Source organism: Carettochelys insculpta, chromosome 16, assembly GCF_033958435.1.
Source record: "Carettochelys insculpta isolate YL-2023 chromosome 16, ASM3395843v1, whole genome shotgun sequence".
NCBI lineage: Eukaryota > Metazoa > Chordata > Testudines > Carettochelyidae > Carettochelys > Carettochelys insculpta.
The window spans coordinates 2119537-2141700 of record NC_134152.1 but is presented as its reverse complement, the minus strand read 5'-3'; the positions used below and the strand labels follow the sequence as shown (position 1 = coordinate 2141700).

At 52.7% G+C, this 22164-nt stretch overlaps 1 protein-coding gene across 1 annotated transcript; it reads left to right on the top strand.

Moving 5' to 3' along the window:
• The first annotated feature begins 481 nt into the window (after positions 1 to 481).
• Positions 482 to 19788, top strand: VRK3 (VRK serine/threonine kinase 3). Its single transcript, XM_075010994.1, has 14 exons — positions 482 to 684; positions 7657 to 7802; positions 8250 to 8393; positions 8808 to 8954; positions 10016 to 10068; positions 12209 to 12275; positions 13041 to 13125; positions 14108 to 14210; positions 15559 to 15651; positions 15989 to 16121; positions 16931 to 17051; positions 17401 to 17459; positions 18113 to 18261; positions 19443 to 19788. Exons 1-13 carry the CDS (start codon positions 503 to 505, stop codon positions 18259 to 18261), a joined length of 1482 nt encoding a protein of 493 aa, XP_074867095.1. The 5' UTR covers positions 482 to 502; the 3' UTR covers positions 19443 to 19788.
• The last annotated feature ends 2376 nt before the right edge of the window (positions 19789 to 22164 follow it).

The window sequence follows — 22164 nt, the reverse complement described above, 5'->3', positions numbered from 1 at the left end:
GTACGCTCTGAGCAGAGCCACGCAGGGGCCTGTGGCGCCTGATAGCCTGAGCAGAGCAGCGCTGAGCGTGAGCGGTGCAGCGGGTCCGCGCCCGGGGAGGCTCATGCTCAGAGCTCTGCCGCGATCCTACAAGCTGCCGCCGGACCCTCGGCTGCTGTTACGACCCAGGCCACCCCGGCCACCGCCCCGGCGCTCGATGCGAGCACCGCAAGCGCTCGGAGGGGGTCGCGGGACGGAGACGGGCCCTTGCCCCGGGCAGGCCGGGCCGTCTGTCACCGCGCCGGGCGGCGGTCCCTGCGCAGCCCGCCGCCACGGGGGCTTCGGCCGCAGCAGACCGCGTTGTGCTGCGCCCCGGGCTGGGGTAGCCCGGCAGGGAACCGGCGCCGCACGCGGTGCGACGGCCTGGGAGAGGCGGGGCCCGAGCTCCCCCCGCTCCCGCTCCCGGGGTGCACGTGACCCGGACCCCCCTGGCCGGGCCCTGGCGGGGCGGGGCGGCGCGGCCATGGGGCGGCGCGGCCGGGGCAGGAGCCCGGCGCCGCGGGCCGAGCGGGAAGGCCCAGGGCGCCCAGCGATCCCCGCGGCCCGGCCGGGCCCGGCTGCAGCGGCGCCGCGCGGTGTGCGCAGGCCCGGCCCCTGGCGCCGGGGGGCGGCGAGCTGCTCGGCCCCGAAGCGGGCGGCGCACGGGTAGGGCCCGGCCCAGCTCCCGGGCCGCCAGGGCCTGGGGGGAACGGGGAGCCCCGCGCGGGGCCGGGCGGGTGTTGGGGGGGGGGGAGCCCCGGGCGGGTGTTGGGGGGGGGGAGCCCCGGGCGGGGCGAGGCGGGTGTTGGGGGGGGAGCCCCGGGCGGGGCGAGGCGGGTGTTGGGGGGGGGAGCCCCGGGCGGGGTGCAGGTGGGTGCTGGAGAAGTGGGAGGGAGCCCTGCAAGCTGGGGCAGGACAGGGCCCTTGGGAATGGCGGACCAGTTGGGTGTTTGGGATAGGGCTGTGAAGGGGGTACTCCGAGGAACAGGGGCAGGTAGGTGCCTGAGGCTGATGTGAGATGGGGCACCCCAGGGTGATGGGAGCTGTCCTGGCTCGGGGCACCCCAGGGTGATGGCGCACAGGTAGGGGCCCTAGAAGGCAGGTCACAGTTATGGGGACGAGGCAACTGGAGGCTCTCTCTGGGTGATGGGAGATACAGAGCTAGAGAGATGCTGGGGGGCTACAGGGCAATGGGGGCAGGATGGCGTGTCAGAGCGGGAGCACCTCTGGTGATGGGGCTGTGGGGCTGGGCAGGACCTCAGGCAATGGGGCTACTGTGTTTTTGACTTTGGTGTACGTGTGGCCCAGCCAAGGCAGGTGAGACCTGGCATTGCAGCCCTGTCATCACTTAGGGGAGCTGCCATGGATCTAACCTCTTCTCCACCCGCTGGTGCTCTATAGCAGTGCTGCTGCAACGCTGGCCATTCATCATGGGACCCATGTCTCACCGTGACTCCTGCTCAGATACCATCCTGGGAGCCCTGCCGCTTCCCAGCACCTTTCTCTTCTCTGGTGTTCACCCCACTAGTGGATTTCCCTGCAGCAGCAAAGGGAAGATTCAATTAGCAAGTGACCTGCTACCTATGAGAGGCTTTAGTGACCACAGGCACAGGCACTGCCCTCATATATAATTAGAGTAGGAAATGGAGGCAGAAGCCCAGCAGCAGAGTGGGGGCTATCCTGTTTATTGTGTCGAGTGCAGTATGTATGACTACCTACCCTGTGGATGGGTGGCGTATGTGTGTGCTCGATGCAAGGAGCTCCTGGCCCTCAGAGACCGAGTGCGTGCTTTGGAGGCCAGGGTGGCTGAACTGGAGGAGCTAAGGAAGGCAGAGGTGTTTGTTGATGAGACTTTCCGGGACATAGTAGGGCTGTCCCACCTCCAATCTGACAGTCCTGATGCTGTTACGGAGGATGAAAGGCTCAGGGAAGGAGAGCAGTCAATGGGAGCAGAGGGAAACCATCCCATAGTTGGGACCCTCCTTCCAGAGGGTGCTGTTGTATCTTCTCGTGCCGAGGATACTTCTCCAGGGGAGGGAGCGCCAGCTGTTAGGAAGAAGCAGGTTTTAGTAGTGGGGGATTCGATCATTAGAAATATAGATAGTTGGATTTGTGATGTCCGGGAGAACCGTATGGTGACTTGCCTGCCTGTGCGAAGGTTGCGGATCTCTCGAGGCATCTAGAAAGACTTATGGGCAGTGCTGGGGAGGAGCCGGTCGTCGTGGTACATGTTGGTACCAATGACATAGGGAAGGGTAGAAGAGATGTTCTGGAGGCCAAATTTAGGTTACTAGGAAAGAGACTGAAATCCAGAACATCTATGGTGGCATTCTCTGAAATGCTTCCAGTTCCACGCGCAGGGCCAGATAGACAGGCAGAACTTCAGAGTCTCAATGCGTGGATGAGACGATGGTGTAGGGAAGAGGGGTTTAGATTTATTAGGAATTGGGGACACTTTTGGGGTAGGGGGAGCCTATACAGGAATGATGGGCTCCACCTAAATCAAGGTGGATCCAGACTGCTGGCATTAAACATTAAAAAGGTCGTAGAGCAGTTTTTAAACTAAGAGGTGGGGGAAAGCCGATTGGTGCAGGGGAGCACCTGGATCGGATGGAGACTTCTCTTACACGAGGCTCCATAGATAGGGATTCCCTAGAAGTTAGTCAGATAGGGAACGTGGGAAATAATATATGGGCAAGATCAGATGTGAAACAATCGCATATAAAAAAATCCAACGCGTCTGTGAAAGGCAGACATATAAATAGTGGTAGTTTTTTAACGTGCTTTTACACTAATGCTAGGAGTCTGTCTAATAAGATGGGTGAACTGGAGTACCTCATATCAAAGGAGGAAGTTGACATAATAGGCATCTCAGAAACATGGTGGAATGAGGACAATCAGTGGGACACTATCATACCGGGATATAAATTATATCGGAAAGACAGAACAGGTCGTGCGGGTGGCGGAGTGGTACTATATGTGAAGGATAATATAGAATCAAATGAAGCAAAAATCCTAAAGGAATCAAAATGTTCCATAGAATCATTATGGATAACAATTCATTCCTCTAATATGAATATGGCATTAGGAATATATTACCGACCACCTAACCAGGACAGTGATAGTGATGCTGAAATGTTAAGGGAGATTAGAGAGGCTATCAAAATAAAAAACACAGTAATAATAGGAGATTTCAATTATCCCCATATTGATTGGGTGCATGTCACCTCAGGACGGGATTCAGAGATTAAATTTCTTGATGCCTTAAATGACTGCTTCTTGGAGCAGCTAGTACAGGAACCCACAAGGGGAGAGTCGATTCTCGATCTAGTCTTGACTGGAACGCAGGATCTGGTCCAAGAGGTAACTGTTACTGGACCGCTTGGAAATAGTGACCACAATATAATAACTTTTAATATTCCTGTGTTGGGAAGAACACCGCAGCGGTCAAACACTCTGGCATTTAATTTCAAAAAGGGGAATTACACTAAAATGAGGAAGCTAGTTAAACAGAAACTAAAAGGTAGAGTAATTAAACTAAAATCCCTGGAAGCTGCATGGAAACTGTTTAAAGACACCATACTAGAGGCCCAACTTAAATGTATACCCCAAATAAAAAAACACAGTAAGAGACCTGACAAAGAACCACCATGGCTAAACAGCCATGTTAAAAAGGCAGTGAGAGAGAAAAGGGCAGCTTTTAAAAAGTGGAAGTCAAATCCTAGTGAGGAAAATAGAAAGGAACATAAACACTCCCAAATTAAGTGTCATAATGTAGTAAGAAAAGCCAAAAAAGAGTTTGAGGAACAGCTAGCCAAAAATTCAAAAAACGATAGTAAAATGTTTTTTAAATACATTAGAAGCAGGAAGCCCGCTAAAAAAGCAGTGGGGCCCTTGGACGATAAAGATATAAAAGGAGCGATCAAGGAAGACAGTGCCATTGTGGAGCGATTAAATGATTTCTTTGCTTCAGTCTTCACGGCTGAGGATGTTACAGAGGTTCCTAAATCTGAGCCAGCCTTTTTAGGTGACAAATCTGAGGAACTCACTCAGATTGAAGTGACATTAGAGGAGGTTTTGAAGTTAATTGATAAGCTGAATAGTAACAAGTCTCCAGGACCAGACGGTATTCACCCAAGGGTTCTGAAAGAACTCAAATGTGAAATTGCGGAGTTATTAACAGTGGTTTGTAACCTATCCTTTAAATCCACTTTGGTACCAAATGACTGGAAGACGGCCAATATAACACCAATATTTAAAAAAGGCTCTAGAGGAGACCCTGGCAATTATAGACCGATAAGTTTAACATCAGTACCAGGCAAATTAGTAGAAACACCAGTAAAGAATAAAATTGCAAGGCACGTAGAAGAGCACGAATTGTTGGGCAAAAGTCAGCATGGTTTCTGCAGAGGGAAGTCGTGTCTAACTAATCTATTAGAATTCTTTGAAGGGGTTAATAAACATGCGGACAAGGGGCACCCAGTGGACATAATACACCTAGATTTCCAGACAGCCTTTGACACGGTCCCACACCAAAGGCTTTTATGTAAATTAGGTGGTCATGGAATAGGAGGAAAGATCCTTTCATGGATCGGGAATTGGTTAAAAGACAGAAAACAAAGGGTGGGAATAAATGGTAAATTTTCACAATGGAGGAGGGTAACTAGTGGTGTTCCCCAGGGGTCAGTCCTGGGACCGATCCTGTTCAACTTGTTCATCAATGATCTAGAAAATGAGGTAAGCAGTGAGGTGGCAAAGTTTGCAGATGACACCAAGTTGTTCAGGACAGTCAAAAGCAAAAGGGATTGTGAAGAACTACAAAAAGATCTCAGCAAACTGAGTGATTGGGCAGCAAAATGGCAAATGAAATTTAATGTGGGTAAGTGTAAGGTAATGCATGTTGGAAAAAATAACCCAGATTACACGTACTACATGATGGGGTCAAATTTAGCTACGACAGATCAGGAAAGGGATCTTGGAGTTATAGTGGATAGTTCTCTGAAGACATCCACGCAGTGTGCAGCGGCAGTTAGTAAGGCAAATAGGATGTTAGGAATTATTAAAAAAGGGATCGATAATAAGACAAAAGATATCATACTTCCCCATATAAAACTATGGTACGCCCACATCTTGAGTACTGCGTGCAGATGTGGTCTCCTCACCTCAAAAAAGATATATTGGCATTAGAAAAGGTTCAGAAAAGGGCGACTAAGATGATTAGGGGCTTGGAACGGGTCCCATATGGGGAGAGGCTAGAGAGACTGGGACTTTTCAGTTTGGAAAAGGCGATTGAGGGGCGATATGATAGAGGTATATAAAATCATGAATGGTGTGGAGAAAGTGAATATAGAAAAATTATTTACCTTTTCCCATAATACAAGAACTAGGGGACACCAAATGAAATTGATGGGTAGTAGGTTCAAAACTAATAAAAGGAAATTTTTCTTCACCCAGCGCACAGTCAACCTGTGGAACTCCTTGCCCGAGGAGGCTGTGAAGGCCAGGACTCTATTAGGGTTTAAAAAAGAGCTTGATAAATTTTTGCAGGTTAGGTCCATAAATGGCTATTAGCCAGGGATAAAGTATGGTGCCCTAGCCTTCAGAACAAGGGCAGGAGATGGATGGCAGGAGATAAATCACTTGATCATTGTCTTCTGTTCTCCTTCTCTGGGGCACCTGGCATTGGCCACCGTCGGCATATGGGATGCTGGGCTGGATGGACCTTTGGTCTGACCCAGTACGGCCATTCTTATGTTCTTAGGTGAGGGGCGGAGAGGCAAGGTGCATGCCAGGTTCTAGCAAAGACAACTGCATAGGGACTCCTTCCTCAGATGGTGCAGAAACGGTTTCACTTGCTGTTGAGGTTGATAACAGGGATGTTGATAAAGGCAGATGCTTTCCCAGTGCTGTCTGGAGACTTCACTGGCAGCATTATCTAGCGCAGTGGTTCCCACACATTTCAGCATCACACCCGCTTTTTGATTTTTGAGAAACCCTCACACGCCCCCAGCTCTTCTTTGCCATCATCCAGCCCCCTTTAACAGAAAAATTCAGTTGGTACCCAACACAGTGAAGGGCAAAAACAAATTTACTTTTTGTGGTTTGAAATTTAAAATATCTTTACAGCAGTGATCTCCAATCATTTTACACCCAAGATCACTTTTTAAGTGTCAGGGCAAGCCCCGATATCCACCCCTTCTTTGAGGTTCCACCCTCTCTCTTCCCCTCCTTTCCATCATTTGCTATCCCTAGCCTTCACTCATTCTGGCTGGGTTGAGACAGAAGGCAAGGGATTCGGGTGTGGGGAGGGGTGAAAGGTGCAAGCTCAGGGAGGGAATTTGCATGCAGGAAGAGGTGGAGAAGGGGCTGCTGGCTCAGGGAGGGGGCTCCAGGCTGGAGACTGTTGGGGTGCTGAGCAAACCACACGCTGATGGATGTGAGGGTGCAGGAGTTCTGGCTGAGGAGCTGAGGACACAGATTTGCAGTGTGTGGATTGCGCGGTAGTGTTGTGGCAGAAGATGGGATGTGAGAGGCTCAGGACGGGGTTCTGATGTAGGGCAGGCTCAGGACTGAGGTGTGTGAGTGTGGGGATGCAGAGGTGTTATGAAGCTGTTGCCAGATGGGGGCTTGTTGTCTAGGCTTCATTTTTAAATAAAATCTGTCCAACACAAACGTTTCAGCATTATCTTTATTTATGGGTGGGGGGGGCTTGTTTTGGGTCAGGGGTCACTGACCCACGGAAAAATAAGTCAGGGACCACACAAGTGAGATGCAAAAAAGTTGAAAAATAACCCTCCAAGGCCTACTGATGTGGCCCCAACTGAGATGCCTCCCACCCCTGGCACCCGAGCCCCATGGGGGAGGGTAGGTAGGGCTAAGGTTCAAGGCCTCAGGCCAGATTAGTTCTTCTGGGGTTCCAGGGTTCGTGCAATCTGTCGGCCCCTCTACACTCTGAGCTGGGGCCAAAAATGCGGGATCCTGTGGGTGCCAGCTCCAACTGCTCAGGCAGCGCGCGGCTGCCCTGGGGAGCAAGGAGCAGGTGGCATGGACCCGGGGTCCTCCTGCCCCGCTCGCAGGAAGGCAGCTGGTGGAAGGAAGTTGCCAGCAGGCAGCAGACCCAGCTTTTCAGACAACACACTGGCTGTTTGGGGTGGGGGGGAAGCAGCGCGCATGCTTCCTGAGATACCGACTCTGACATGCAGCTGCAGGGCTTCCCCCCACCCTGCAGGAAGCTGATCCTACCTCCGTTTTTGCAGGAGGTAACACCAGTGCAGGCTCTTTCTTGGGGTGGGGGGCAGGAGGGCTGGGTTGCCTTGTCCCACCCCCCCACCCAGTTAGGGAACCTGTGATCTAGCGGCTGAAATGGGGACTCCCATCCTCTGTACTGCTGATTCGCTGTGCAGTCTCCTTAAATCATTTTATGTGTTTCCTGATCTTTGCAGCTTAGTTACGTTTGCTCTCACAATAACGTATATTCTGAGAGCTTCGGATGGAGGGTGAATGGACATCTCGTAGTCAACCCCTTGCTCCAGAGACAGAGCCACCAAAGCACCAGAGAAACCTTTGAGAAGTTGCCTGCTCACATTTCCCCTGACACCTCTCTCTCTCCACCCCGCTTTGCCCTGTCTTCTCTTGCAGAATGATCAACTTTTGCCCGCAGTGTGGCCAGAAGGTTGAGACGTCATTTCATTTCTGTCCTCTTTGTGGGAGTAAGCTGCCTAAGGAAGATGATGAGGAGCCAATGCAACTCACTCCAGATGCTGCTGCTGCTTCTGCTCTGAAAGGTAGGTAAGATTACATTAAGCAGCAGCCTCTGGTAGAGATTCCAGATTAACTGCAGCTCCCCGTTTACAGGAAGTGCTGCAGCACTGGCATACCAAGTACAAGTCTGTCTGCATAGATTCTCTTATGGCAAAATGGCAGAATTGTTGCCTTTGATGGCAGTGTGGTAGAGAGGGGTGTGGGCACTAGAGTCCCAGGACTCCTGGGCTCTGAACCAGCTGTACCACAGATTACGGTGTGACTTCCTCTGTGCATCAGTTGCTCCATCTGTAAATTGGGGCTAACAGCACTGACTTGTTTTATGGCAGGGGAGAGGTGTGGGTGTGAGACATTTCACAGTATAGGGCTTTGAGCCCTACAGATGGAAGGTGCCGTGCAGAGAATTATGATTGACATTCACTGGCCTAATGTGGACAGCATTGTGAGGGTTTGTTTCTTTGATTGTTCAGTCCCAAGGCAGGATGAGGCATCTCTGTCAGCAGGAAAACCAGAGCAGTGGGTGTCTCCTAAGAAAGAAGCAGCTTCCATCTCCACCAAAGAGGGGGCTTGCAGCCCACAGGCTACTTCCCCAAGGACCATGGTGACAGCCAAGGGTGAGAGCTGGGAGTTCCTCAGTGCTTCTGTGCTTGCCTGGGGTGGGGCAGACAGATGTTTCGTGGCGTTTAGGAAAGCACTAGAGCACTTGCAGAGGTGGCTTGTTCAGCCCCCAGAGGCCCGTGTGTTGTCCTGCCATCCTGTTTGTTCCCTTCCCTACCTCCTGGCTGAGGTACGGGGTGGTGTGGTGAGCCGAGCCACTGCTGGAAGGAAATACGTGGAGTGAGGGCTCACCGAGGGAGCAGGGGAAGTGTCTGGGAGAGAGAGATGGGGCTGGGCCAGGCTGGGGTGGTACTGCTGTGCTGTCCCTGGCTGGAAGCTGAGCTGCATGCATGGGAGGGCAGCTGGCCTTGCTCACCGCAGTGCCCGGTATCTGATCAGAGCCCTGCTTTTGTCTCCTCTCCTCTCCAAAGCAAAGGCCAGTCCCCGATCTCCCCGGCGGCTCAAGTGTGCCTCAGTGCCGCCCCTCCCAGAGGGTGAGATCCTGACCGACCAGAACAGCAAGCGCTGGAAACTGGGGAAGCTTCTGCACCAGAGCACGTGTGGGCTGATGTACGAAGGTGCTGAGCCATCTCAGGCTGGGGTGCTGTCTGGGTGGGGAGGAGATGAAGAGTACCCCCCTTTGCCTCTTCTTGGGGTGTGCAGGAAGCTCAGCCAGCTGGGGAGGATCCCCAGGGTGTGTGGAAAGACAGGAAGCTGCTCCCTGAAAGCAGTCACAAGGGAAGCCTCTTGCTGACACTTCCCCATTTGCAGACAGTCACAGGCGAATTTGCATCTCTGGCAAATAAGGGATATGGCTGCCCTTCCCCATCCTGGTCCTGCCGCCTCTGACTCTTTCAGCCCAGCAGACTTCCTGTTCTCCAGGTACAATGCAGCAAGCCCCAGAGCACATTTGTATTCCTATGCTCGCAGAATCTTTGGCTCTGTCTGCAGCAGGCCTGTCAGAGACATGTCTCTGCTGGGAGTGCATCCAAAGTTGTACCCAGCATCTGTCTGGGTGGTGGGTAGTATTTAAAGCCTGAGGATTAGGCTCTCAATTCTGCCTTCCATTTTAGAGCACCCCTCTTCCACCCCATCTCACTCACAAGTGGAAACACCAGGTTCTGAGGCTCAGAGGATGCCACCCTCCACTTAGCTGGAAAGGGAGAGCATTGAAGTGTTGACAGCCATTGAGCCTTCTCCAGCCCCAGAGAGAGGATAATGTGCACCATCTGCAGCTCTGTCTCTGGCTAGGGCTCTTGCACAGTTTTCTGGCCTCTGCTGTATTTTGTCAGAGGCCCACGGCACAGGTCTCTGGGCACGAATCGTTTTATGTCCATGCCGTGTTTAAAGAGCAGAGTTCTGTGTTACTACAGCCATGGCTAGGAACTCCAGTGCTTGTTGCCATAGCAGCGTCTAGAGAGAGTTGAGACAAAGGCCCTGTGACTCTGAAGCAAGGTGGGAACTGTCATGCAGCTGCTTGCAAAGAGGCCTGCACAGCTGGTATTTTCACAGTCCCAAGGTGAGGGAGGCAGAGGATAACTGAGAATCAAGCCTCTCTTGTGCGAGTTTCTGAGCAGCTAGCATTTCAAGTACCTCTGTCACGTGCACCTGTAACCTCGTTTATTCCATCTTTCCACAGCACAATCAGCATCTGGAGCCTGCTCTCCAAAGCAAAGATACTCTCTCAAGCTTGTGAGTTCTGGTCTGTTCTGTGTATGGGGCCCGTTGGTCTGACCTACCAGCACTGCTGGTAGCAAGGCGAAAGGAGTGTTAGAATGCAGAAACCTAGATGATTCTCTCGTCTTATTCTCCATAGCATCCCCTGCGTTAACTGGCATCGTCTTTGTCATTGCAGGTGGACTTAGAGAAGTGAGGAAGCAAACCTCATTGGTTAAAGGCCCAATACAGCTCCCATGGGAATCTTGCTCAGACTTCAGTGGAAGCTGGATTAGGAGGCACTTAGTAGACAGGAGTGAGCAGAGTAGGAAGGAAAACAGATTTAAGGGTATAAAAATCCTGCCCCACGGTGACTGCCCTTGGATTACAAAGCTAAATTCTGCCCTCCATTAGATCTTCTGTTGTAAACGAGGGTAGGCTTTGCCCCCTTTGTTTATAAATGTCAGAGGATCTTCTTTAAGCCTGTTTTGTGAAGCTTAGCAAGAACAAAATGCTGGAAGGTGTTGTTTGAAACTCATGGCATGTCTGTGTTTTGGCATCACTACACAAAATGGGTTTATAAAGTCAGATGCTGATTGATCTAAATTTCTCACCCTGGATCAGCTCCCCTGGTATCTGTCAGTCCAAGCGGGTTCCCCAGAACTGGTGCCATTTCCAATAATTCAGAAACTGCAGCTGGAAATTTTCTGACTGCTGTTGGCAGCGTACGAACCGGAGTGGTATGTACGGCACTGTTCTGCACTGCTGTGGCTCTTCTGGCTAATGGGATTTAGAAAGTATTCTTGGCCAACCTCAGGGGTGACTCTTCCGGACAAGGGATTTTAGGAAGAATATGCCCAGTCACTGGAACTCTGCCAGGGAAGACCCACTGAAAAGGTGCAGAGGAAAGTGTGACAGGGTGGCACCCTCCAGCGGAGGGTTTAACACCACAGGGAATGTATAACTAGAGCTAACAGGCAGCCAGGACACCACCTCCTTTCTGTAGTGGCAATACAGTAAAGCAGAACCAGCTACTTCTGTCATTCAGCAGTCCCGTCCCTTTCCAGCATCACCTCCCGTGAACCCTGTCACTGCATTAATTGTGTGACTCAATCCCCCAGCCCTTTGCAGTGGCAAAGGATTATGGGATACGGTGGGACTCAGCTGCAGGTGTTGAGGGTTTAGGATAGGTTCTGTACACCAGCCAAACTACTCTTGGTGGGAGGTACTGAAAGAGCTCTGCAGTTTGTTAATCCGCACCAGCTTGCTGCCTTACAGCACTCCTGGCCACCTGTGGGAGGGGCTCCGGATACCTGACTGGGCCTGAAATTATCACCTTCCCCTTCTGTGATGTCTCCTAAGCTAGTGCGTGACGTCCTGCAGCTTCTGGATTATTCAGACCATTAGGGAAGTGCAGCGACAGACGAGCAGCACCAAATGCGTGTGGAAGACGTGCAGATGTACAGGAAGGCGTTCTGGGACCTCCAGAAAACCTGGGGCTCAGTTCAGCACTGACGTTTGGCTGCAGCATCTCTTGGGCAGGAAGTAGCATGAGAACAGGCTGCCTTGCCAGATTTCTAGTACTTCCCAGCAGGCTGAACTGCGGGGGAGCTCTCAGGGTTCAGCGCAGCCCTTGTTGCTGGATTTCCCATGTTATCTGACCCAGCCATGCCCCTCCCTGCTATGGGCTAACTGGGTTTCACTTTCAAGGCTGTCACTTGGCTCCTCCATCCCCCCTAAATGGCCATAGGAAACTCAGGCATTCAATAAGCTCCTCCATCAGAAGGCTCCCACCTCAGAAGGAGCTGCAGGATCGCCCAATTCCAACCAGCGTCAGGGCTGTCTGGGACACCTGCAGAGAGCGCTGAGCAGTAGCACTTGAGCTGCCTGGCTGGAGGCCTTCCTGTGCGTGGAATAGCTATGCGGTACTGCTAGTGGGAGGATGTGTGGGTCAGTAGATGGGGCACTGGCCTGGGAGGCAAGGAGACCCATGTTCAGTTCTTACCTCTGCCACTGACCTGCGGGTGACTTCCCTGTCCTTGGTCGGTGCAGTGCTGTGAGAGCCAGAGAGCAGGTTCTTACCTCTGCCTCAGACCTTGCCGTGGTGGTGATACTGCCGCAGCACATCTGTGAACGTAAACCAGTTCAGTGTCATTCCTCTCTTCCCACCCCTCAGGACGCCAAAGATGGCAGGACCTACAACGAGCAGATCTTCCTGCAGCGAGCAGCAAAGAAAATCACAGGTAAGGCCCCTTCCTGGCGTGATCCCAAGCTGTAGAGCTCTTGTGCGTATCCGCTAGGAGATGCTGCAGAGACCAAACGGGGGTGATTCAAAGCCTGGCTTGGGCTGTGCCTCGGAGCACTGAGTGGTGGAAACGACTCTCCCTGGAGCATGAGCTTCCAGGCTGCCAGTGAGGCAGCACTTTCCCATTCCCAGCTGCAGTCAGACGCTCCTATGGGGAAGAGTTGTGTCTCACTGACAGCTCTTCATCTCCGTACCCCAGCTCCTCCCAGGGCTGTTCCATCAACCCTGGCGATGCAGAGGCGCTCTCTGTCCAGCTGGCTCAGCCCGGGCCAGGCCGCTCAGGGCAAGTTGGATCCAGGCAGCAGGAGTGGGGCTCCAGGTCCATCCTGCCCCTTTGTGGTTCCCATCACCCTGAGAGTCTCCTTGCCATTCCCTTCTCAGCGGACCTGGAGCTGTAGCATCCCATGCCCTGCCCTGGCATCTCTATAGCCCTCTTCTCTTCTGCCCTTCCTGTAATCCCTGATGCCTGCCCCTGGTCCCTCTGAGCTCTTAGTGTCACACCTGGTTGCCTGCTGCTAGGCCTTTTAGGGGGGTGGCACAGATGACAGGATGAGCCTTGACCCAGTGCAGCTGGTCTGTACCTGCGGGGCCAGGAAAGGCAGCTCCGGCACAAGGCACTGGCTGTGTGCCCTGGCGGCTTGCAGAGCTCCTTGGCCAGCAGCATGGCAAAGCCACGCCCTTCTGTCTTGTTGCTCTCCTCTAGTGGCTAAGTGGAAGAGGACACACTCGGTGCCCTTGCTGGGGATCCCAGATTGCGTTGGCTTTGGACTCCATGAGAGTAACTACAGGTAAGGCAGGTCTGCAAGCTGCCAGATAGGGACAGCTGGGGAATTCCCTCCTGCCTGGGACTCCACTATCCTCTTTATCTCCCCCTTTCCCACTGTCAGGCTCTCACTTCTTCCTCACAATGGCAGCCTTTTCTGTCCCCCTAGCGACTGACCCACTGTCTGTGCTTTGGCCTGCTCTCATCCAATCACTGTAACCCCGGCTCCTGGACTTCCTTGTCTTGCCTCCCAGTTAGGCTCTCCAAAATGCTGCAGATAAAGCCCCCTTCCTGTGCTGATCTGCACTCTCTTCCTGCGTCAAAGGCTGCCCTACTTACCCTGCTGCTCCCTGCTCCCTGCTCTGCTCTCGCCCAGCCTTTTCCACCCGTGTGTTTGTATCGTTTCGTGCTCAGGCCTGGACGCTTTCCGGCTCCCCATGCACACAGTGCTCCCTCTTCCCAGGAGCCCTCCCTCCTGCTGTTCCTTTCCCATCGCCTGCCGTCTTGTCTGCCCTAGACTGAGCTCTGTGGTAGTACAGAGGGCCCCATCAGGAATCTTTCCAAGGGAATGCTGGCCTGCGAGGGCCTCTCCCCTCCCCAAACGGGCTCTGGTGTCCAACAGAGGGAAGCTGCTGTTAAACTAGAGCGGTGATTCTCAACCTTTGGGACTTGTGGCCTGCGCCGCTCAGTGCAAACCTTTCCGTTCACAATCCCGGTAACGAAAAGCATTGCTTTATCTCTAAGTAATACTGAACTGTTCATATCAGCCCACTGGAGCACGAAAAGGTAGCTACCAGTTGTAATGGGGGGAGCAGGGCTGGAGAGCCAGGGTGGGCTCCCCATTGTGTCGGGGCAGAGGGGTGAGTCCCGAGCCTGCAGCCCACGAGTGACCTGACATTGACACTTTGATAGCCACTGAACTAGAGGGTCAGGAGCGACAGCTGTGTGACCCTCCAGTGGACAGGTGCTGCTGCCCCAGTGCAATGTGCTCTTCTTGCCACTCACAGGTTTCTGGTGTTCCCTGAGTTAGGGCGAAGCCTTCAGTCAATCCTGGACGATGGCATGAACACGCTGACAGAGACACCGGCTTTCCAGATCGCCATCAGAGTGGTGTGTGGCAGGTGGACCCTGGCCTGGGGGCTGCTCAGAGCTGGATTCTCTCTGGCCTTTGCAAGGCTGCGAGTTCTAGGATTGGGACCTGTGGTGTCATGGGTGATTCCTGTGCAGCTGCTGCTTTGTGCATGGCCTTTGGGAGAATGTGAGGGAAACACTGCTACCATTAAACGCATGCACCCATTGCTACCTTTCTGTTCAAACACATGCACAGACGAGCCAGTGAAACTGCCCCAGCTTCCTGAGTCACTTCCTCAGAGCCAGGCTTTCTGAGACACTGAGTCCCCACAAATCCACCCAAGTCGGCAGGGAGTGCAACTTTTGCTCAGCACCTTTGGAGCATGGGGTAGAGCAGACTGAGCAGGGCTCCAGGCTCTGATCTCTCCATAGTGTAACATTGTGCTAGGTCCCGGTCAGGTAGCAACGAGCTTTTGGGCCAACCCAAGGGAACTGGGAGACGCAATTCCAGGAGGGAACGATAGGCCTCCCTCCACATTACTCACGTGTCCCACACCATGAAATGCATAGCGTGGAAGAGGCTGTGCAGTTAGCCTGCTCCTTTAGGCTACGTCTACACGTGAAGCCTACATCGAAGTAGCCTATTTCGATGTGGCGACGAATAACGTCTACACGTCCTCCAGGGCTGGCAATGTTGATGTTCAACATCGACGTTGTGCAGCACCACATCGAAATAGGCGCAGCGAGGGAACGTCTACACGCCACAGTAGCACACATCGAAATAAGGGTGCCAGGCACAGCTGCAGACAGGGTCACAGGGCGGACTCAACAGCCAGCCGCTCCCTTAAAGGGCCCCTCCCAGACACACTTGCACTAAACAGCACAAGATACACAGAGCCGACAACGAGTTGCAGACCCTGTGCATGCAGCATGAATCCCCCGCTGCAGCAGCAGCAGCCAGAAGCCCTGGGCTAAGGGCTGCTGCACACGGTGACCATAGAGCCCCGCACGGGCTGGAGAGACAGCATCTCTCAACCCCCCAGCTGATGGCTGCCATGGAGGACCCCACAATTTCGACGTTGCGGGACGCGGATCGTCTACACGGTCCCTACTTCGACGTTGAACGTCAAAGTAGGGCGCTATTCCGATCCCTTCATGAGGTTAGCGACTTCGACGTCTCGCTGCCTAACGTCGAAGTTAACTTCGAAATAGCGCCCGACGCGTGTAGCCGCGACGGGCGCTATTTCGAAGTTAGTGCCGCTACTTCGAAGTAGCGTGCACGTGTAGACACAGCTTTAGTGTCCTAGCAGCTAAGAGCCTGGGGAAGCTGCTCTAGCTCAGAGCTACCTGGGGCTGCTGGTGGGTCTGACATCTGTTCTGCCCCTAGTTAGACTCCCTGGAGTACATCCACGGAAACGAGTACGTGCATGGGGACATCACCGCCGAGAACATCTACATGAACCCAGCTGACCTCACTGAGGTAGGAAGTGAGAACAGCAGGGGCAGTGGGGCAGTGGAGGGAGGCTGATTCCTGGTTGCATCCTGTGTCCAATAGCAGGTACTGTGCAGGATTGTGAGGGTCACAGAGCCCCTCATGTTCACCCCCAGGGAGCTCGCTTTGGGCTCCCTTCAGTCTCTGTGTATCAAGCGGTGGTGCAGGGAGAAGGCGCAGGAACTCTTGGAGGAGGGAGGATCCCATAAATTGAGGAGGGCTGTTGGGAGCGGAAGGGCTCCCAGGTCGCCCAGAGCAGAGCGCACTCTTCCTTGCCATTGCGCGTTTGCCCAGGAAGAAGTTTCACGGCACCTGTCTCTCCTAGGTCACCCTGGCGGGTTACTGCTTTGCGTTCCGATACTCCCCTGGAGGAAAGCACGTGGCTCAGCGCGAAGGCAGCAGGACTCCCCACGAGGGCACCGTCGAGTTCATCAGCCTGGATGGGCACAGGGGAGCTGGTGAGCCTGTGACAGCTCCTGCCTAGTCATCCCTCTGCCTGTCTCCTTCCTCCTCGTTGCTCTTCCATAAGTTGTTGGCTTGCATCCAGTAATGGTTTGCTCCCCGGTCAGCCTGCTACTCCCTCCTGTCGTGCAGCAGCTCTTCTTGTTTCCACCGCGTGGGGGGTGGTCACCCAGCCCGGGAGGAGAGCAGAAATCCAACCCAGGGAGTGCTGGTTTGATGTGCATCTGGAAAGCTTGACAGAGTGCATTCCTCACTCATTTGCGCCTGTGTGTGTGGGGTTCCCCACCTGGGTTCTACCGTGGTCTCATGACCTTCCCCAGGAGGTGCTCCTGCAGATGAAGTGTTCAACCTCCTTGTCCAGGACGGGGACACTGGAGGTTCTGCACCAGCCCACATGGTGGTGAGAAGGATCTAGAGATGTGGGTGGTCGGTCCCCCCACCCTTTATTGCCTGGGACAGAAATAGAAGGCAAGTCAGGGGCATACGTGGACCTACAGACACTACTTTCTGATTCTGCGAGTCTGGACATCTGCTGTATTCAAAGAGGAATTGAGGCACAACGAGGTGAAGTGTTTCCAAAGTTGCAGTGCATTGGTGGCTGAGCTGGAAAGAGAGCCCAGAAATCTGACTCTAACCACTTGGCCACCCTATTAGGAAATATTTCCTGCTGTGCAGCCGTACCTTTTTCAGAGTTCAGACCCTTGTGGAGAAGGGCCCCTTGAACCAGGCCTTTGTGAGCATTACTTCAAGTTGTGCTTTTCACACCGGTTCCTGAGCTGCCGGTTTTCTGTCCCGCTCTCATTAGGACCATCTCGACGCAGTGACCTGCAGTCTCTGGGCTACTGTCTGGTGAAGTGGCTGTGTGGCTTCCTGCCCTGGACTGATGAGCTGGCTGATGTGCACAAGGTCATGAAGCAGAAAGAGAGGTGAGCCCTGGGCTGGGGACCCTGCCGACCATTCTGGGGGGCTCTGGAAGGCAAGTGGTGAGGGAAGGGGGTTCAGAACTAATGGGGGTTCACCACTAGTAGCCCTGGTGCAAACGTTGGGGTGTCTGTAATCTAAGCACCATCTCCCTTGGAAGTAGCTGGTCAAACTCCTCTTGACTGCAGTGGGAGCAGGATCCACTCTGAAATCAGTGTGGGCACTGGGATGGAGGTGTGAGCTTCGCCACTCGTCTTCCACCCTTTCTGCCATTGTGGCGCTGGGATGGTTTGGTCAGGTGCTCTGGCCCTTCTCTTGTATTTAATGGCATTGTGTGTGCGCTGAACACTGTAGGTACCTAACAGATGTGGTCGGGCTTCTGCAAGTGTGCTTCAGCCGAAACCCGGTTCCAGGTATGGGCTTGTACCGGGGTGGTTGCAGGACCCAGTGGGTCGCTGTGGGCGGGGGCTGATTGGTCACTGAAACAAGGAACTGGTCTCTGTCTCCCCAGGCAGTGTCAGCGGATGGGCTGTCTCTGATCCTAGCTAGTCTCAAATCTTTGCTGCTGTGCCAGTGTGCTCCTAAATGAATAGCCCTTACCATGAGAGCTGCCCTTGCAGATCGTGCTTAGTGAGGCCATGGGAGCTCCAGAAAGATCCTCAATAGCTGGGTGGGGTGAATTGTGCCAGCTCTCAGGCTCCCCTACTGATCCAGTTTCTCTCATGGTGCTGGAGCGAGGGTGACCTGCATACTCCGGTGTCAGCATACGGTTGCAATTCCTGCTCTTGCTGCAGTGGGATGTGGGCCAGCAGTTAAAGCAAGTGAGTGGGAACTGGGAGACATGGGATCTATGCCAGGTTCTGCTGCTGACTCAGTGGGTGGTCTTGGTCAAGGCACTTCCCTCCCTGGACCTGAGTTCTTCCAGCTGCTGCATGTGTAGCAGGGCATGTTGGGAACGTGACACGATGAAAGCCCTTTCATCAGTGGTGTTCAGCAGCAGTGGGAGTGATGGGAACGCTGGGGCTACTGCTGTGGAGAATCCCAGCCATCCCTGTGGTCTGTGCAGATGGCCTGTTGAGCTACTTGCAGAGAGCAATGGCCTTGGCCTTTGAAGAGAAGCCTGACTATGGGGCACTGCGAAGTCTGTTGGGGAAGCCGCTGGAGAGGAGAAGAGCTTCAGCATATGACTCAGTGGATCTCAAGGTGGTACCATAGGTGAGGTGCATCCCACATGGGTGGGGAAAGCAGTCATGGACCCCATCCCCCAGAGGTAGTGGAATGTGGCACTTCAGCAGGTGGTGGTGACCATGGCCTTGTATCAGATCTCCCCTCTGTACATGAATCTAATGAAAGCTTCTCTCTGCATGGGGCGGGAAGAGCTCGGAGGAGAGCTAAGAGGCCAGTAGTAACCCTTAGAGTGTCAGGGATGCTTATTTTTCATTTGTCAGCCCTCTGTCCCCACTCAAACACTGGTCCCTCCCTTCCTCCAGTTGGGTCTGTGGGAAGTTTCTGACAGCAGGGAGAAGGACTTTCTAGTAGGAGGAGTGACACCTGAGTCTGCTTCCTCCCTGCTGGGGAGTTGCACATGCTGGCCCCAGGTCTTCCCCCAACTTCTTTTATTTGTCATCACAAGGAACTCATCAGCTCTGAAAGGGTTGACATCCTGAGAGTAACTGCTCAGGAGAAGTTGAGGTGGTTGGCTGGCTGTTCCCACAGGCTGGAACAAGATGAAAATTTGCAGCACTGTTCTTTGGTGCTAAATGTGCCTACCTGGCCAGAGGGGCTCTGCCTATCTCAGATAGTCATGTCAGAGTTCCCTGAGTAGGGGATAGGAGGAACGAAAATGTGCACCACGGGCAGCAAGAGGGATGCCCTGCTTCATGCCGTGCTCGCCCATCAAAGCAATCCTAGAGCTCTGCTTTCACAGGGACATTGAGCAGTGGACGCTCATTCCATCCATAGATTTAGCTCTAATTTTGCTGAGTTGTGACAACACAGCCCACCAGAGGCTCTCTGAAGCCCACATCAGTAGAACCAGCTCTTTTTCTGACTTTAGGTTTCTCTAATGTCCATCGTCTTGGGCTGTAAGGTGGGCAGGGGCTGGGATCTTGCTAGAGCAGGCAGCACATGGCTGGTCAAGTCCACCTACATCTGTGCTGGCTAAAATGTGTCTCCCTTGTTGGAGGCTGTAAAATTTGTTGATGGCCATCAATGTATGGAATCAAATTCAGCCCTCGTACAATCTAACACATGGGGATTTGGCCCTTGTCTTAAATTCACAGCCAAGTCAACTGGCAGTGCCACCTGGAGTCAATAGCACAGGCCCCAAGTAACAGACCAGGGTGGGCTGAACCTGCTCCATCCCCTGATTTTTCTTCTTCTTTGTGGCTTTTCAGATCTCAAGAAACTGGACTCAACTGTGGGAAGTCTAACCTGCGGGAAGGTTTAACCTGCTCTGATGCTCCTGTTCTAGAATCCCTGGGGGTGGGGTGGGGTGGGGGGGTGTGATAGGGATTCATTTTAGGGCTTTTACAGAGATGTTTTAGAAATCTGACTTCTGAGCCAGTGCTATAGCTTAATGAGTTCCTCTACTGTGAAGATTAAACCCTGGTTGGCAGATGGCTGCCCCCCTACTGTTTAGAAGCAACTAGGAGCAATGGCCCTAGGACACACACTGAGCCTGCTGAATGAGAAAATCCGGGTCTGTAAACATTTGTCTGTTTTGTAATAAAGTCTTTGTGGCTGAATCGCAGGGCCTTATAGCCTCTTTATTTAAATAATCCTACTTGACATCTACAGTACCTTTTCCTCAGGCCCCCATCACCTCAGGAGGGGAGGCACACCTCCCAAAGAGGGAGTCAAGGCACACAGGTCAAGTAACTTGGCAGAGCTCACAGGCAGTGACTATGGCAGATCTGGAAACAGAACTCAGGTCTCCTCCTGCTCAAGCCACTAGGGCATCTCCCCTGGAAACCAGTTGGAAGGAAAATGCAGGAGTTACGGCACGTTCTGCTCTGCTGAACAAGCTGCGTAAAGATCCTGCTGCCACATCCAGGGAAGCTGTAGCATCAAGGAGCCTTGTTAGTAAGCTCTTATTTTTTCAATCTCTGCTCAAGCTGCCATTCCTGCAAGGCTGGATTAACAACACTGCTCTGGAGGAAGATGGAAGCAGGCAGCAGCTGTCACCCACTCAGGAAACCTGCTATGGCTGGACTTTACCCCCTTATTTTTCTGCAAAAGAATTTGGCACCCAGGGAGGGGTGTGATGGTGGGCAGGAGCGATACAAAAGAACACCTGGTAAGCCAGAGCAGAGGCTTAGACATTTGCCGTGCTTAGGCTTGGCTTTGCCCCTGCAAGATAATGGGAAGCTAGGTTTTTCTCTTTGAGCTGTTACCCTTGGTCAGAAACAGCGCAGGCTGGCTGCCCGTGCAGTCAGCCACAGGGCCGGGGAGGGAAGGACAGTGCATGTTGGGGAGGAAATGGGGATAGCAGCTACTCCATAGTCTTTAAAACCTAAAAGCAAAACCTGATGATTAAAAAAAATCCACTCAAGAATGTAACAAGCCCCAGCAGTAAAGAGAGAGTGCAGGCAGAAGCCCCGCAATAGAGTGAGGGCTATCCGGTGTATTACATCCAATTCAGCATGGACGATTACCTGTCTAATAGAGAGGGGGCGTGCGTGCATTTGGTGCAAGGTGCTCCAGGCTCCAAGTCTATGTACAGGCTTTGGAGACCAGAGGGGCTGAACTGGAGGACCTAAGGGAGAGTTTCTAGGACACAGTAGAACAGCACTAGCTCCAGTGAGCCAGCATCTATGCTGTTGAGGAGGATGAAACTATCAGCTGCCAAATGACTGGTGGGTGGCTAATAGGACGCCACAGGTGATCCTCGCTATTACAGGCTAGTAAGTCTAACATCAATACTGGGCAAACTAGCTGAAACCACACAACTGTCAGACACATAGATGAACATAACTTTTTGGGAAAGAGTCAGCACGGACTTCATAAATGGGAATCTACGAGAGTTTCTTTCAGGATGCCAACAAGCAAGGAAGCTCCAGTGGACATACCATTCTTAGCTTTCAAAAAAGTCTTTGCAGTTACCTTAGTCCCTCACTAGAGCCACTTAAAGCAAAGTAAGGGTGAAGAGGGAAGCTTCTCTCATGGACTGGTAACAGATTAAAGATAGGAATAAATTGTCAATTTTCAGACAAGAATGGTGTGTACCGGGGTCTGTACTAGGATCAATCCTAATCAAGAAGTTCATAAATGATCTGGAGAAAGAGAAAAATAGTGACGTGGCAAAGTTTGCAGATGATATAAAATTATTCACGATTGTTATGTCCCAAGCAGCCTGTGAAGAGCTTCAAACAGCAGTCTCAAAAGAGGGAGACTGAGCAACAAAATGGCAAATGAAATTCAATTCAGCAGCCCCATAGCTGGAAGAAACGATGAGCTTTATAAGGCTTGCGCCTCCCCAGGATGCAGAATTCTCAAACCCAGCTTGGGAAAGTGAAAATAGCAGCTTGCTTGATAAGGTGCTGCTTTTCAATCCATAACTGCTCCCGCTGATAGCAGCTGCAAAACAGTCTACCCCAGTACCTGTTCTGCAATGGTATTGCATGTTGAATCTCTCATCCAGCAACAGGTGTGGTGCAGCATGATTTTAGTTAGCCAGACAACCACTTATTTTTGGCAGTTTCCCCATGTCCCATAAAGTTTGCTTACAGCCAGCCCTCCTAGCTCTCACTGTTCTGTGTTATTTAACTCCGATTTACCCCTGAATGTCTGTTAAGAGACCACAATAAGCGAAAGTGTTGGTAATGTGCTAGACAGTATCGACTGCCTGTGGTCTGGCAAATTCTCTTGCTCAGCATGTCAGGTTCCCAGTGTGCTGGACTAGAGAGGTTCAACCGGTAGTTGTAGAGATTGCAGATCAGCTATAACCAGCAGCCCCATCTAGTCAGCAGAAATAAGTGATGAAACAACCTAAGTAAGTCACTTCACCTTTCTGGGGCTGAAGGCATGTCACTGTTAGACACTTTCTCCCATCACCACCTCTTTACAATCAGCTCTCCTATAGAGAGATAGGCGCTGCCTCCGCTATTTTTTGTAAAA